The following is a 15,142-nucleotide window of genomic DNA, read 5'->3' as shown; positions in this document are numbered from 1 at the left end:
ACAGCACATATCCAAGCATACAGATCCTTATACTTTGAGTAGCATGAAAAGTGACATTTTCTTATCTCAATAATGAAATTTCTGTCTTAGGATTTGAAAAGCTGTTATTACAGAGCAAAAATAAACAAGTAGCACTCTGTTCTCAATGGCTAAAAAACTACTATCACATACCGACTATAGTATTTCCGGAATGGAAATAAATGTATAGTTGGCATAGAAGAAATCGTGAAGGTATTCAAACTGGAGTCGATATCAAATACTTCCAATGATACAAAGAGTACAAGCAAATGCACTAATTTTACGTTTTTCATTCAAAGAATTCGAGTTCACATGCTTCAGAAACTCTAGACGCGTTTACTATTTCATATTTAGCATCATGGAGGTCCCTAATCGTCCTTGGCCTTCTGCCAAAAGAATTATAACAGTGAATCCTCATCTTCTCCAAGACTTTTGAAGATTCCAGAAATTACTTGACGAGGTACATCTCACCCCACACTCCAATAAAATTTCGGATTTCAACTGTCTTGAGATGAAACAACAAAGACTCCGGTACGTTCTCTGGTGATGGCCAATAAAAGGGACGAAACTCTCGACTTTTATGCTTAGGAACCAGTAGTCCCTGAACAAAGATTAATATATATACGTGAGTAACTTAAAGAACAAGTTTCACATAATAGTTTAATCACATGATTCACATGTCATCTTACCTCTGGAAAGATCAGTACTTCGAGATTAGGTGCATTCTTGAGAAAAATTTGGCAGTAACCTCCAATCAATATTTTCAGCAACTCCTAGCTCCAATTGTGAAAGATTCTGGAATATGGGAAAATCATGATCCCTAATAATATCGTGCAAGACTGCAAGTTCAACAGATACATTATTGAAATGAAGAGATAGAGTATGGGAAAATGACAACATTAGTTTCAATTAAATGCGCTTACCATCAGAAAATCACCAGATAATGATAACATCTTAACATTTTATATTCCTTCAAGAATCCCATACACACATTTACGATAAACACGTGCTTCAATCAAGTTTGGGGATGGGTAAACCAAATAGTCTTCAGAAATTCCATCTCCAAGTGTGAGGTACTTGAGTTTGGAGCATTTATCATAGTCTCATGATGGCCATCATAATCTCTGTCAGTGTTGAACTCAGAAAAGATAATAGACAACCTTTTCAAAGATGGTACAGAGATGCTCAAAGTCTGCACACCATCCCAACCATTCCTTTTAATATCCAAGTCTTGACGGCAAGGAAAGCCTGAAAAGAGCCTTTGCACAGAGTCATCATCCACATAGATAACAGAGTCAAGATTAAGAGTCTTAAGATTTGGCAAACAAAAGTTCATAGGCAAGTTTAGCACGAATCCACCTTCGATTTTCAAAACGACTAATTTTTTGCAAGTGAATATACCAAAAGGCAAATGCTTAACTTCAGACTGGAAGTGTGTGGATTGAATAGTAAGTTCTTGGATCATGCAACACAGAATAGAGCATACCCAAGAATATATATAACTCGAAGCATACTCTGAGTAGCATGTCAGCCGACATTTTTCTATCACATTCCCATTGTGATGAGAAAGTACATTGTCAACATAACTTTTGAACATCTTCACGTCAGTTTGGAGGTCATTACAGCAGTGGAAATGATCTGAAAATTCCAGATTGGGCATAGAAGTCCAAACATGCTCCCATCTCTTCGAGAGAATGCTGGTTGCGACTGCCTCTTTCGTTTGAAGATTTGAGAGTATTCGACAAAGGACGTCATCGGGTAACTTGCTAATTCTATCCGAAGCATCATCGCCATGCAACTTATTGGCATTTGCCGGACTATTAATCATTGGCATTCTGTTCACAATTATGTACTGCAAACATTAAACAGGAAAATAAGGTAAAATTAAAGATTAGAACAATAATAAGTCAGGCTTCCTGAAAACTACATGAATCTCAGTGGAACTCATATAACACCAGCAGCACTACACAAATTTAAGCTTCATATATCAATTCAATATCTATTATATTAGTCAGACTTCCTGAAAACTGCTACTTTATTGATTAACAAACATAAATTAATGAAGAAATTGAAGAAGAAAAACCTGGAAACAAGAAGGGGGGTGATAAAGTTAGCCGGAGATTCTTCAAATAATATAGATATACAAATGAATGCGATGAAGAAGAGAAAGGTTAGGGTTTTTCGTTTTGCGAGTTGGGAAAAATTTCCAAGCGACGCAAGAGTGTGAGAGAGAGGATTTGACCCCTTTAGCAGGTGGGTCATGATATTTGTGAAGAAAATGAGGATTTTTTTTGCAATTATTAATGGCTTCCAATTTCATAAACGAAATTGTACTCTGCTCTTAAATAATTTGCTGTAAATGGCAAGTCTTTTCATTTCCGCTTCCATGGTGGCTTTCTTCTTTGGAGCAATCATCTTAATCACATAGTTCATGTATATGCTTTAAATTAAGAAGTCAGAAGGCTCAAGGAATCATACTAATTGAATTTTAAGGGGAAAAAGAATTCCATTACTAAAAAATGAAAAGAAGCATAATTAATGTCTTCTGGAAAAGTAATCGGTATAGCTCTAAACAAAATTCACCGGCATATATTTCTAACCTATGACAGAAAAAGAGTGAAAGAGATTTTCACAATGCCGAAGCTTGGCTGAAGGATAGTTTTGTAGTTTTGTTCATTAAGATGAATTCGATTTCACATTCATCAGAAGCTCTTGGGGCATTTGTGATTTTATCCTTAGCACCCACAAAGTTCTTCTTCATCTTCAACCTTTTACCAAAATTACAATAATGAATCGTTGCTTTCTTCAAAAATCTTGAAGACTCGAGCAAGTATTTCATGAGGTGCACTTCACAGGGGACTCCTACAAATTTTTGGACTTCGATCGTCTTCAGCCGGAAGAGCAGGCATTCAGGAACATGCTCTGGTGGCGCCCAATAAAATCGACGATATTCTCGATGATTCGATTTGGACACTAATCCCTGTGAAAGGAACCATTTAAAACATACATACAGTATATTAAGAAGAACGTCCTCCGAAATAACAAACATTTCATCACAACCCAACTTACCTTTGGAAAGATAAGTTCTTCTAGATTAGGTGCACTCTCGAGTACATTTGGCAGCAATCTCCAATCAACATACTCACCAACACCTAGCTCCAATCGTGCAAGATGCTCGAATATAGGAAGTTCATTAACTTGAAGAATAGCATGAAGAGACTGCATGTCCACAAGTAATATGTCAGCCAAATGAAGTAGGTCAAAACTTAACAAATCAAGGAAAAAAGGTAAGAGTTTGAAAAGATAAGAGTGTGAAAAGGATGGCACTTTCTTATTCAATGAAATGAGTTTTTACCTCCATGATTTTACCGCATAATGCTAACAGCCTGACGTTTCGTATTCCTTTGAGAATCTGATATCCACATTTACGAGAAAGACGTGCTTCGATCAAGGTTGACAGTGGGCTAACAAAACATTGTTCAGAAATGTCATCATTAAGAGTGAGGTACTCTAGGTTGGGAGTGTCTATCATTGTCACATGCCCACCACCTCTGTCGTTGCAGTATTCAAAACAGATTGACAATCTTTTCAACGATGGTATAGAAATACTCAAAATTTGGACACCATCCCAGCGTCTCCTTTTAATTTCTAACTCTTGGAGGCAAGGGCAGCCAGAAAAGAGCTTTTTTGCAGAAGCATCATCAACATAAATAACTGAATCAAGATGGAGGATCTTGAGATTTAGCAAACAGACGCACCTAGGCAAGTTTAGTACGAAGCGGCCTTCAATTTTCAAAGAAACTAATGATTTGGAAGTAAACATACACCAGGGCAAATCTTCAAAATCCATCCAGGATTGAAGGTGAAACTCTTGAATACCACAGTACAAAACAGCACATATCCAAGCATATCGATGATCTGAATAACGTCCTGATTTCCATAGAAGGGAGCATTTTTCAATCGTAGACCCACTGTGGTTAGAAAGTACACTGTGAACATATTCTTTGAACATCACAATTTCATTGTAAAGTAGTAATTTATCTGAAAACTCCAGATTGGGGGTAGAGGTCCAAATATATTCCCATCTTTTTGACAGCACGCTGGTCTTAACAGCCTCTTTTGTTGGAAGATGCGAGAGTATGCGACTAAGAACCTCATCAGGCAGCTTGCTAATCCTATCTAAGCTATCACTGACATTCATGTCTTTGGCTATCCTCAGTCTTTTAGGCTTGCGAAAGCTTAAGATCTTGAGTTTGCCGGTGGATGCAATAATAGGCATTCAAAAGCTTAAGATCCTCAGTCTGCCACTGGCTACAATAAAAGAAAATACATAACATTTCAAAGTTTAGTTGATACTCAAAATTCATGTTAGAGTTTTGTAATCCATTGAAAAATACTACCACAGATGGACAGCTTTACTCAGAGAAAGTGGCACAAATGAAATAATAATACTAATAAATAACGACACCTCTAGCATGCATGCTATATCTAACTTCACCATATTTATTGAACAGTTTCATATTTCACAGAGAGCATGTAAGTTACGAGATTATGAGAGATATTATTGATAGTTCTTGTCTAATAACCTCAATTCGATACTAACTCGTTTAACAACATCATACTAACTCGGGCACAGTATGAATGAGACACCTCTAAAGCTTAACTCGAGCTTACTAACAAGCCTATGCTTTAAAACTGGTCATATAGTCAGCAGACGTTCACATATTTCATACACACAGATATGCATCAAATTCATCCATCTTATACTAAATTTTGGTGTGATAAATCTTTTCCTGGAAGCTATTGTTTGTCAAATAAAAGAATAGTGAAAAAAAAAAAGAAAAAAAAACCTGGCAAACCGGAGAGCACAAGAGAGGGATTAAGCTGGCAGCAATTTCCTATTCGCTTCAAAATTTAAGCAAGTAAATTCAATCAAAATTTAAGTAAGTGTCGTCGTGTCGACTGCCAAAATCCCCAATTTTCAGATATTGGGATTCCCCACGAATCAAGCTTGCGAACTATTTTAGCTTCGTTTGGCCGTACACATTCTCTGTCGTGTATCAAAGGTCAAAGGCAAGTCTCTTCGTTTGCGCCAAAAAGGGTTACCTCTGGAATTTATACATTCCAGCTAAATGGGCCCACCACTAGCATCTGGCCCTCTACTATTATTAGAGGCCCATAATTAAGTTTTTTTCTCTTCCTTGGGACGAAAGTTACACTTTATTTATTTTATTTTCAATCCAATATAATTTTGTATTATCAAGAAAAACATTCATACAAAAACAGCTCATTTTGATGTGATTTTTGGTATCCGATAATATTCAACAAGCCTGAAAGTGGTTGTTTCTGTTTTTGTGTTTAGAAATAAAACCGATCCAAGCAAAACTAATTCCAAACAGCAGTGATAAATGAAAAATTACTAATAACAGCAATAACAAAAGAAGACGGTTAACTTTGAGCTCCTAAACTCGAGTTTATCTTAGTTGACCTCAACTCCAAGTCATTTATTAATATAGAGCTAGTACAACAGACCAAAATATTCAGTTGGGTAAGATTTTATAAGTTTACAAAAAGGGTATTTTAAGCACAACACAGTTTACACATTTAGATATTTGATGGCTGTGTGGACGTCTTTGTCACCTCTGCCACTACAATTGAGCACGACTTTACATCCATCTGGGAGAGTTGGGTAGAGTTTTTCCAGATGAGCTAGTGCATGAGATGTCTCCAAAGCTGGGATTATGCCCTCGAGTCGTGACACTCTTTTGAAAGCTGCAAATTTGAAACGATTAGTACTCTGGATCAGCAAAACTGAAACATAGCCCTTTAAATGGAGGTATACTCTTAAAACGGGACTATAAACGAGAAGGAGGAAGCAAGTATAATTCAATACCTTCGAGAGCTTCTTCATCAGTTACACTATAGTATTCAGCACGTCCGGCATCTTTTAGAAAACTGTGCTCAGGTCCAACTCCAGGATAATCCAAACTATAAACCATGGAAACAACTTTGAGAATAAGTAAGGATATTAGCAAGAAAGCAACAACAAACTATTAGTTCAGTAAAAATAATTCGTACCCAGCACTAATTGAATGGGGCTCGATAATTTGTCCCTCGTCATCCTGTAATAGATAACTCATAGATCCATGCAACACCCCAACTTCTCCTTTGGACAAAGTTGCAGCATGCTTCCCAGTATCCACACCGAAACCGGCAGCCTCCACACCTATCTATCTGACATCCTTATCATCAACAAACTCGTGAAAGAGACCCATAGCATTCGACCCACCACCGACACAAGCAACTAGGATATCAGGTTTCCCGCCCCATTTCTCTATTGCCTGTCTCCTTGTTTCCTTACCGATCAATGCATGGAACTCTCTTACCATCATAGGATAAGGATGTGGGCCGCAAACGGATCCCAAGATATAATGGGTTGTATCTACATGTGTCACCCAATCACAAATTGCTTCTGAAGTAGCATCCTTCAGAGTGGCTGTCCCAGAATGAACTCCTCGAACCTGAACAAATATAGAAATGTAACTATCAGAATATTAAGAATCCGATAAGACATTTAAAGGCGAGCTACAATAATTTCTCAAACATTTGTTTAAACCAAATTGCATCACAATACAATCAGTAGGCACATATCATATCCATGAAATCCTTATGACTAGCTTTTAGTAAGAGCAAGATATAATTCGACATTGTAAGACCATCATTCCTCATCTATCATAGAGACAAGTTATAAAGGAAATACCTCAGCGCCCAGAAGCCGCATTCTAAAAACATTGAGCGATTGTCTTTCCATGTCTTGTGCACCCATATACACAATGCATTCCAGACCAAGCAAAGCACACACGGTAGCAGTTGCGACACCATGCTGACCAGCTCCAGTCTCAGCAATTATCCGTTTCTTGCCCATACATTTAGCAAGTAATCCTTGTCCAAGAGAATTGTTGATCTTGTGAGATCCAGTGTGATTCAAATCTTCCCTCTTCAGATATATATGTGGCCCTTTACCATCAGCACGCTTATAGTGCTCTGTAAGTCGCTCGGCAAAATAAAGTGGACCTTTCCTGCCAACATAGTCTTTCAAAAGCCCAGCTAATTCTTTCTGCAACCACAAATGAAAATGAATAAATATTAAAAAAACTCAGATTGTACTTGTAAACATTTTTGTCAATAAAAGCATCATCTTTCAAACACACCCATATTAAAGTGAAATTCTAACAACATTCCATTCCATCCAGAAATTGTGTCCATTTCAATATTCATTTGCTTATTAATTTTAATCCATTTGAACCACAAGTTCAAAAGTCAACATTTCGTCAAAATAACAAAACCCCATTAAAGCAAAATTAAAACTTAAGCTATGAATCATGATTGAATCGTATTCGTACCTGAAATGCCTCATCTGTGGCAAGCGCATTGAAGGAGATTTCGAGCTGAGAGAGAGCATGCATAAGGGTCTCAGGCACATATTTCCCGCCAAGCGACCATTCTTATAAGTATTGAGAGACTCTGTATATGAATTTATTTTAATTTACAGAATATTTTATGTTTATCTATAATTATTTATAGTGTGAAAAATAAATAAGACGAAAGAGTTGGTATGAGTTTATGTTAGGCAAGGCAAATCTTAATAGTTTTTATAAGTATCTATCATGATTTGGTTTTGTGGACATCGGCTCTAGACTCTGTAGTCCTAATCCTAATCTTAATGATAAAATTATATCCTAATCCTTTTGAGTTACGTTTTTTAATTACTCATTCCTGTTAATACATCATTTCTAAATATATTTAAGAAAAAAATGTATATATTTATTAATATTAATTAAATATTTTTTTTAATATAGAAAAAACTAAGAAAAACATATATTATAGGAATGGAAAAATTGCACTTTATATCCTGTTTTTTAAAATGACAAAGAAAATATCTCTTTTGTTTTGAATTAAATAATTACGTTAAACAAAAATATTCATCAGCCGTTAAAAATTGTCAAATGGCAAATTTTTCGTTAAATCATTTTAGGTAGCATATTAGATCAATCTTAACATAACACGTGTCACATGAGGTGTACAAAATTGTCACGTGTCACTAACAATGCCACCTCATTTGACATGAAAAGACCAGACCGATTCGGTTCAAATTCGAATCAGCCGGTTTAAATCGGTTCGTTCAGATTCGGTTCAGTTCAGAATATTATTTTTAATAATTAATTTTTTTATTTTTCAAACTATATTTTTTTTAATTTTCAAATTATAATTATTTTTTTTATTTTATTTAATTACTTTAATTTTTTAAGATTATTATTTTTTAATTACTCCCTCTGTATTTAAATAGATGATGTCTTGATTTTTTAGGTTTATTGAAAAGTTGGTATATCTAATAATTATTATTGTCTAGATACATCAAATTTACAATGAATTTAAAAAATGAAAGTGTCAACTATTTGTATACATAAATAGTATTAAATTTAACCTTTTTAAATTAATTTTCACTAATTTTAATTTTCACTATTAAATTTATCTTTTTTATTTTAAAAGTATTATTCTTTTGTATATTTTATTTAATTAATTTAAATTTTTTAATGAATTCATTATTTATAAGTTAAAAATTTGTTTATTAAATTTAACTTTTAAATTTTATTAATATATAAATTAATAAAAGAAATTAAAAATATATAAACTAAAAATAATTTTTTAGAAAAATTAAATTACTAAACTAAAAAAAATATTTAAAAAAGATAAATTAAAATAATAATAATATTTTGAATCGGACCGAACCAATTTGGTTCGAACTTGAATCGAATCGAATCGATCTTTTCCATGTCAAATGAGGTGGTATTGTTAATGACGTGGCAATTTTTTACACCTTATATTATACGTATCATGTTTAGATTGGTTTATTAAAATGATTTAACGTAAAGTTATGTCATCTGACAATTTTTAACGGCAAAAAATATTTTTATTTAACGTAATCATCTAAAAAAATATTTTTATTTAATTCAAAATAAAATGAATTTTTTTTTTTGTCATTTTTAAAGAGAAAGGGTATAAAATATAATTTCTCTTATTTCTGGAATAGTAGATATAGTTTTGCCTAATCCTAATCAACTTGCCTCCCCCTACTCCTACTGTTGGTGCATGCACCCAAGTAGAGGTGTTGCTTTGGTATTCAAGTTTAGGGATAATGTATAGGTTGGTCTCTGTTCTCTTAAAGTCATTCAATTTGCGTCTTTTTTCGTCACATATTCTGATTGGGCCTTCCTTCTCTGTCTTAAAAAGACATCTGGGTCGCGAAACGTCGGCCTATATTACAAAATTAAAAAAATCCCAATTGAAGATAGAACCCTAAAACTAAATAAACAAATTAAATTATTAAACCTTTAAACCATAGCTTAGTTATATCTTCTTCCTTTCAAAATATCTTCTTCCTTTCAAAAGCTCGCAAGCACCTAACCAGAGTAGCTTCTGCTTCTCATCAAATATTGATCAGCAGGTGATGAAAATTTGAGCTCCGCCTCATTCGTCATACTCAGTGCTTGGGCGCGAACAGACGCAAAGGGCAAATTGTTTAATTCATTGATTTACTGAAAATTGCAGATGGGACGTAGTGTTTCTGATCATTCAGAATCTCCGGTTAGGGTTCGTCGGAGGAGCCCACCACGGAGAAGTTCTCCTCGCAGAGAAACATCACCATTGCGCCAGAGCTCACGTAGAGATAGCTCTCCAGCAAGGGAGAAGCATAGGCCACCAGATGCATCCCGATCTCCATCTCCACGGACAAAGAGGTTAAGGAGAGTTGAAGCTGAACGAGAGCTTGAGAGAGTGACTGAGAGGGATCACGAAAGGAATCGTGGTAGAAGTGATAAGGGCAGTCATAGAGAAAGGGGTTCCAATAAGGAGGTTGATATGGTTTCACACAGGGAGAGGGCTTCTGACAGGGGTAATGGCAATGGAGATAGGGATTTGGATAGGAAAGCACACCGTGAAAGATGTATGGATAGAAATAATGGCAAGAGTACACAACGTGAAGGGGGTTTGGACAGGGACATTGATAAGGACACAAGGGGTGCAGAGAGGGGAAATGGTAAGCGAGTGAACCGAGAAACTGACAGGGATACTCATAGGGAAAGAGGTTCTCAGAGAGAAACGGAGAAAGAGAGAATTGATAGAAGATCGGGAAGAGAAGAAGATGATGGAAAGCCAGTTAAATTGAGCCATAAACATTCTACTTCTCCATCTGATCGCCACCATAGGAGCAGGAATAGATCTCGCTCTCCTCAACAAGATGCTGACACTAGAGGACGTGACAAGGTGTCTGGTGATATCCACTTTCTCTATACTTGTTAAGTCCATTTGAAGGACGTCCTTAAGCTCTGTGTTTTTTTAGACCAGTAGGTTTGCTTATGGCTTTTGAACATTTAAGTTTTTGCCAATGAAGTGCTACTATGCTCTTTGACTTTGCATGTTAAATGAAGAGCCTAACCAAATTTCTTCATTCAGGGGGCAAATTCCAGAGGTGCTGAACAACGGTAAAGCCACTTAAAGCTTCAATCCCTCACAATGTTGTTATTTAAAGCTTTAAATTGTGCTGTTGTACTATTGTAGCTTCTAATGAGAGGTTGATTGCTTTCGTGAGCAGAGATGATGATAATGAAGATGAGGATGAATCGGTAGCAAGAATGAAGGCAGCTGAGGAAGCCTTGGCATTAAAGGAAAAGGTATTGAAATTTACTATGCTGGCACCTTTGGCAGATACAGTTTGTTAATTATATGTGCTCAGGTTATGTAGAATCTGCAATAATTGGTAAAGCAGGGTGAAATTGGTCCTAATTTTTTTATTTTACTATGTAGCCCGATTCTCTACCCATACTGTGTTTGACATTCTTCTGATTTGATTTTGCTGTTTCTGATTTCATTTGCTTTATGTAATTCTACATTCCAGCAAAAACCTTCCTTTGAGCTCTCTGGAAAACTTGCCGCTGAGACAAATAGAGTAAAAGGTAGGGCAATTCGTGCATCTTTTGTAAAATTTAAATAAAGAAAAATGGAGGTATTAGATAATGATTGTTTCTAGCCTTTGGGTGCTAAGTTATCTCCATTTTCATGTGTAGTATTTTCTTTAAAGCTGTGGCCTTAGTGAGATTGATTATGCTAATCAATCCTCTGTAGGTATTACACTGTTATTCACCGAGCCCCCAGAAGCTCGAAAACCAGACGTGAGATGGCGACTATATGTTTTCAAGAACGGGGAGGCCTTAAGTGGTACGCTTGTCATACATTTTATCTGTTGTTCATGTGCTTATTGGCGTTTCCTGCTTCACAAAATCATTGCTCATGCTGAATGGTGTTTATGGTTTCGGCTTATTCTAGTATTATCAAGTCTTGAGTACATTTGATAAAAAAATGTAACTATTCTCTTGTTCTGTGGTGTGACAGATCCCCTCTATATACACCGACAGAGCTGTTACCTCTTTGGTCGAGAAAGGAGAGTAGCTGACATTCCCACAGATCACCCATCATGCAGCAAGCAACATGCTGTTATTCAGTATCGGTAAAATCAGTAGCTATCTGTTTGTCTTTGATTTTTTATGGTTGTTCTTATCCATTGGTTAATGTACAGTCTATGATTTTCCAGGCAAGTCGAAAAGGAGCAACCTGATGGTATGCTATCCAAGCAAGTAAGGTAAGAATTAGCTCACTTCCTATTGCTTTTGATGGCTGGGTGGTACCTATTACGATTTTTTTGCATCTAAGTCCTTGTTTTTGTTTTTAATTTTTTTTAGGCCTTACGTAATGGATCTCGGCAGCACTAATAAAACTTTCATTAACGTAAGCACTTCCACCTAACTTAGTTTCTCTCCTTTTTTATTGTAGAAGTTTATTTCTTGAGGATGTTGGCAACTAATTTTTCTAATCTCTCTCTTTGCATTTCAGGAGAAGCCAATTGAGCCTCAAAGATATTATGAACTCTTTGAAAAAGACACGATTAAGTTTGGTAATAGCAGGTAGGCTACTCGTATTCTAAACCTTGGCGAATTAGTATCAAATGTGTGAAATTTTGAATTCCTCACTATTGACGTGTGTTTTTGTTTGGGTTTTTGCAGCCGAGAGTATGTGCTACTGCACGAGAACTCAGCTTGATCAGCATCAATCCACCAACATTTTTTTCCATCTTTAAACCTGGCTGGTAGATGATTAGATTTTGCTTCTGTACACCCCCTTGCATTTACCTTGGTGGGGGGACTCCCTCTGACATTTTGTTTTGTATTGATATGATAACTTGCAAATTTTATAGATGAATGCTTTTTACATCAATACCTCCATTTCTAATTACTTTATGTTTTGAGTTTTAATAATATGGTGTAATTAATCAAGTGTATTAAGGGTATTTTTGTAAAAAAAAATTCAGTGCATTTTTAGCATTTGGTTTGGACTGCATTTGTAGCAGGTTGTCTAATTGGAGAATCAACTTCCAGAAGAAAAATATGTAGAACTAGAATGTACACAATACTTGCAAGGATTTCTCCAGCACGCTTACACAGCACTGAGCTTTTTCTTAGGAATATAAACTCTACAAGCCTATAGCTCGGAAAATAACTCGTTAAGGTCAATAAGCCTACAACTCGGTTAACAACTTGGTAAATAACTTGATAACCTCAAAAACACTACAAGTCGGTAAATAAGTCGGTAAGCTCATCAAGACTACAACATTGTAAAAAAACTGGTAACCTCAACAACACTACAAGTCGGTAAAAAACTAGGGAAGCTCATGAGGACTATAACTCTGTAAACAACTTGGTAACCTCAACAATACTACAAGTCGGTAAACAACTTGGTAATATCAACAACGCTACAACTCGGTAAACACTCGATAAACTCAACAAGAGAACAACTCTATATAAACAACTTGGTAAATTCATCAAGACTGCAACTCGGTAAGAAGCCTACAACGTCGACCACTTTTGAGGTATCATTCGACAAAAGGAATTTTAAGTTCAAATCCTGCAATCCCAATTTACATCAACCGTATTTCACCAAGACATCCACTGCCAGAATATGTTTTGCTGATTTAAAATGACTCCTTTAGCACTGAAGCTTGCTTGGTCGATTATCAATGATAACATTTGGACTGCATTTTTTAGCAGGTTGTCTAGTTATTTATTATTAGTTTTTTGTTCTTATTGACGTTAAAGAAACAAAATTTTATCTCCAAATGAACTTTCATTAAATTCTTTCATGCAATATATATGGTTAATATAAATAAGAAAATTATCAGCTTTTGTTAAAATTATAGACATTAATTAATGAATTCTTACAGATTTTTTTTTCTAATTTTTTTTATAGGAGTTTTAAAAGAAGAACAACAAAAAAGAGTTCAACAAACAACAATGCGCAACAACAGAATGAAAAGGAAGAAAAAGAAGAAGAAGAAGAAGCTAGCAATGACAACGGAAAGATGTGAAATCTTAGTAGATAATATGAACAACTTTTTTGATTTGTTCAGATTCTCTCCAACGGAGGGGACCAGCTGTTGGTTATACATTTGAGGATATACCTTTTCATTATTATCTCCAAATGAAGCAACGGAATTCTCATTAAATTCTAGTTATTTATTTTTATCTCTAATGGTGTCTCTCTATTATAATGTGTTTTCTAAAAAGACATATTTTTTGGTTAGACGATTCTAAAATATTTCTAAAATTTATTAAAAACATTATATATTATATATGTATTAAGATAGGGAGGGAGTATCAATTATTATTACTCCTACTTCTATATCAAAAATACATGATTTTTTTTTTCTTTTCAAGTTATAAACATGTATGTAGTGAATATGATGACTAAATACATATTACGATCATTTGTGCTTCTAAGTCCTGGTTTTCTTTTCTTCTCTTTATATATTTCTTAGGCCTTACATTATGGATCTCTGCAGCACTAATAAAACTTTCATTGACATAAGAATTTCCTCCCAACTTAATGTATCTTTCATTTATTTCTGGACAATTCCTATCATACCCTGAAAAAACCCAAGTTCTACGAGCAGCTAAACTTATATAAATAGCCGGAAAATGAGCGAGAGAAGCCTAAGTAATTTTGCCTTGGTCACGCAGCGGCGTGGCTCCCTTCACCTTTGGTATAGATGTTTTTCATTAACAACATAATAACATGGAGGATCTACAAATGAATCGAGGGATATACGAAAGACTAATAATGATTATTTTTCAATGGAGATCCTAATCGAATCAACAATTTACCAGAAGGATATGGATTGTTTATGTTTGTTCTTACTTGTCAATAATTTTATCATTCCATGTGATTTTTTTTTGTGTATTTATCTATAACTTTATATTTAATCCTTATATCACAGATTTATCAACTATAGCTAATATGTAGTAGTAGTACTAACATTGGGTATTTTTAATCTATTCCACAGATTCGTATTTAAAATACATATAACAACAACTGCCACTCCTCAGCTCGCCAGAATCACCTCCTGCATTGTTACACTCCCTAGCCAAGTGCCCAGAGCAACCGCAAGTATAATCTCGTAACTCACATACATTCTGTGAAATATGAAACAGTTCAATAAATATGGTGAAGTTAAAGATAACATGCATGCTAGAGGTGTCAGTATTTATTAGTATTATTATTTTGATGATAAATTGCTAGTGTGAAACTAGAAAAAGAAATCTAGTTTTCATTGTTAGAGAGTTGGTTATGTCATATGTGCCACTTTCTCCGAGTACAGCTGTCCTTTTGCTCGTAGTCGTACCTTTACAAAACTCAAACGTGAATTTTTGAGCATCAAATAAAATTTGTAATGTTTTGTATTTTTCTTTTATTGTAGCCAGCGGCGGACTGAGGATCTTAAGCTTTCGAATGCCTATTATATATTGCATCCAGCGGCAAACTCGAGATCTTAAGCTTTCGCAAGCCTAAAAGACAAAGGGTAGCCAAAGACATGAATGTCACTGATAGTTTAGATAGGATTAGCAAGTTGCCCGATGAGGTTCTCAGTTGCATACTCTCGCATCTTCCAACAAAAGAGGCTGTTAAGACCAGCATGCTGTCAAAAAGTACAATATAAACATATTTTTTGTAACATCAC

The 15,142-nt window shown here is 35.2% G+C and overlaps 3 protein-coding genes and 1 pseudogene across 3 annotated transcripts; 1 reads left to right on the top strand and 3 right to left on the bottom strand.

Moving 5' to 3' along the window:
• Positions 1-732: 732 nt before the first annotated feature.
• On the bottom strand, positions 733-2,451 carry LOC139883610 (F-box protein At4g09920-like). Its single transcript, XM_071867767.1, has 3 exons — positions 2,353-2,451; positions 1,096-1,870; positions 733-857 (listed from the first exon to the last, which is right to left on the bottom strand). The coding sequence occupies exons 1-3, from the start codon at positions 2,449-2,451 to the stop codon at positions 733-735; spliced, it is 999 nt and encodes a 332-aa protein (XP_071723868.1).
• Positions 2,452-2,647: 196 nt separating this feature from the next.
• On the bottom strand, positions 2,648-4,219 carry LOC139883609 (FBD-associated F-box protein At4g10400-like). Its single transcript, XM_071867766.1, has 3 exons — positions 3,374-4,219; positions 3,088-3,237; positions 2,648-2,998 (listed from the first exon to the last, which is right to left on the bottom strand). The coding sequence occupies exons 1-3, from the start codon at positions 4,217-4,219 to the stop codon at positions 2,648-2,650; spliced, it is 1,347 nt and encodes a 448-aa protein (XP_071723867.1).
• A 1,395-nt stretch (positions 4,220-5,614) lies between these two features.
• Positions 5,615-7,505, bottom strand: LOC139883620 (tryptophan synthase beta chain 1-like; annotated as a pseudogene).
• Positions 7,506-9,627: 2,122 nt separating this feature from the next.
• Positions 9,628-12,171, top strand: LOC139883621 (uncharacterized). Its single transcript, XM_071867774.1, has 11 exons — positions 9,628-9,889; positions 10,133-10,341; positions 10,531-10,559; positions 10,670-10,748; positions 10,973-11,030; positions 11,200-11,292; positions 11,467-11,581; positions 11,666-11,713; positions 11,814-11,859; positions 11,965-12,035; positions 12,135-12,171. The coding sequence occupies exons 1-11, from the start codon at positions 9,628-9,630 to the stop codon at positions 12,169-12,171; spliced, it is 1,047 nt and encodes a 348-aa protein (XP_071723875.1).
• Positions 12,172-15,142: the final 2,971 nt, after the last annotated feature.

Source organism: Rutidosis leptorrhynchoides, unplaced genomic scaffold (assembly GCF_046630445.1).
Source record: "Rutidosis leptorrhynchoides isolate AG116_Rl617_1_P2 unplaced genomic scaffold, CSIRO_AGI_Rlap_v1 contig428, whole genome shotgun sequence".
Taxonomy (NCBI): domain Eukaryota; kingdom Viridiplantae; phylum Streptophyta; class Magnoliopsida; order Asterales; family Asteraceae; genus Rutidosis; species Rutidosis leptorrhynchoides.
This window is presented reverse-complemented; position numbering and strand designations above follow the sequence as displayed.

Excerpts from the sequence above, each read along its gene's own strand:
- LOC139883609 (XM_071867766.1), bottom strand. The coding sequence starts at position 4,219 with ATGAATGTCAGTGATAGCTTAGATAGGATTAGCAAGCTGCCTGATGAG. Across the intron at positions 3,238-3,373 it reads TATGCGGTAAAATCATGGAG|TCTCTTCATGCTATTCTTCA; the intron begins GTAAAAACTCAT and ends GTGGACATGCAG. Across the intron at positions 2,999-3,087 it reads AAGAACTTATCTTTCCAAAG|GGATTAGTGTCCAAATCGAA; the intron begins GTAAGTTGGGTT and ends TTCCTTTCACAG.
- LOC139883621 (XM_071867774.1), top strand. The coding sequence starts at position 9,628 with ATGGGACGTAGTGTTTCTGATCATTCAGAATCTCCGGTTAGGGTTCGT. Across the intron at positions 10,749-10,972 it reads CCTTGGCATTAAAGGAAAAG|CAAAAACCTTCCTTTGAGCT; the intron begins GTATTGAAATTT and ends TCTACATTCCAG. Across the intron at positions 11,582-11,665 it reads CATGCTGTTATTCAGTATCG|GCAAGTCGAAAAGGAGCAAC; the intron begins GTAAAATCAGTA and ends ATGATTTTCCAG.
- LOC139883610 (XM_071867767.1), bottom strand. The coding sequence starts at position 2,451 with ATGAACTATGTGATTAAGATGATTGCTCCAAAGAAGAAAGCCACCATG. Across the intron at positions 1,871-2,352 it reads GCAAATTATTTAAGAGCAGA|TACATAATTGTGAACAGAAT; the intron begins GTACAATTTCGT and ends TAATGTTTGCAG. Across the intron at positions 858-1,095 it reads GATAAATGCTCCAAACTCAA|TCTTGCACGATATTATTAGG; the intron begins GTACCTCACACT and ends TTGAACTTGCAG.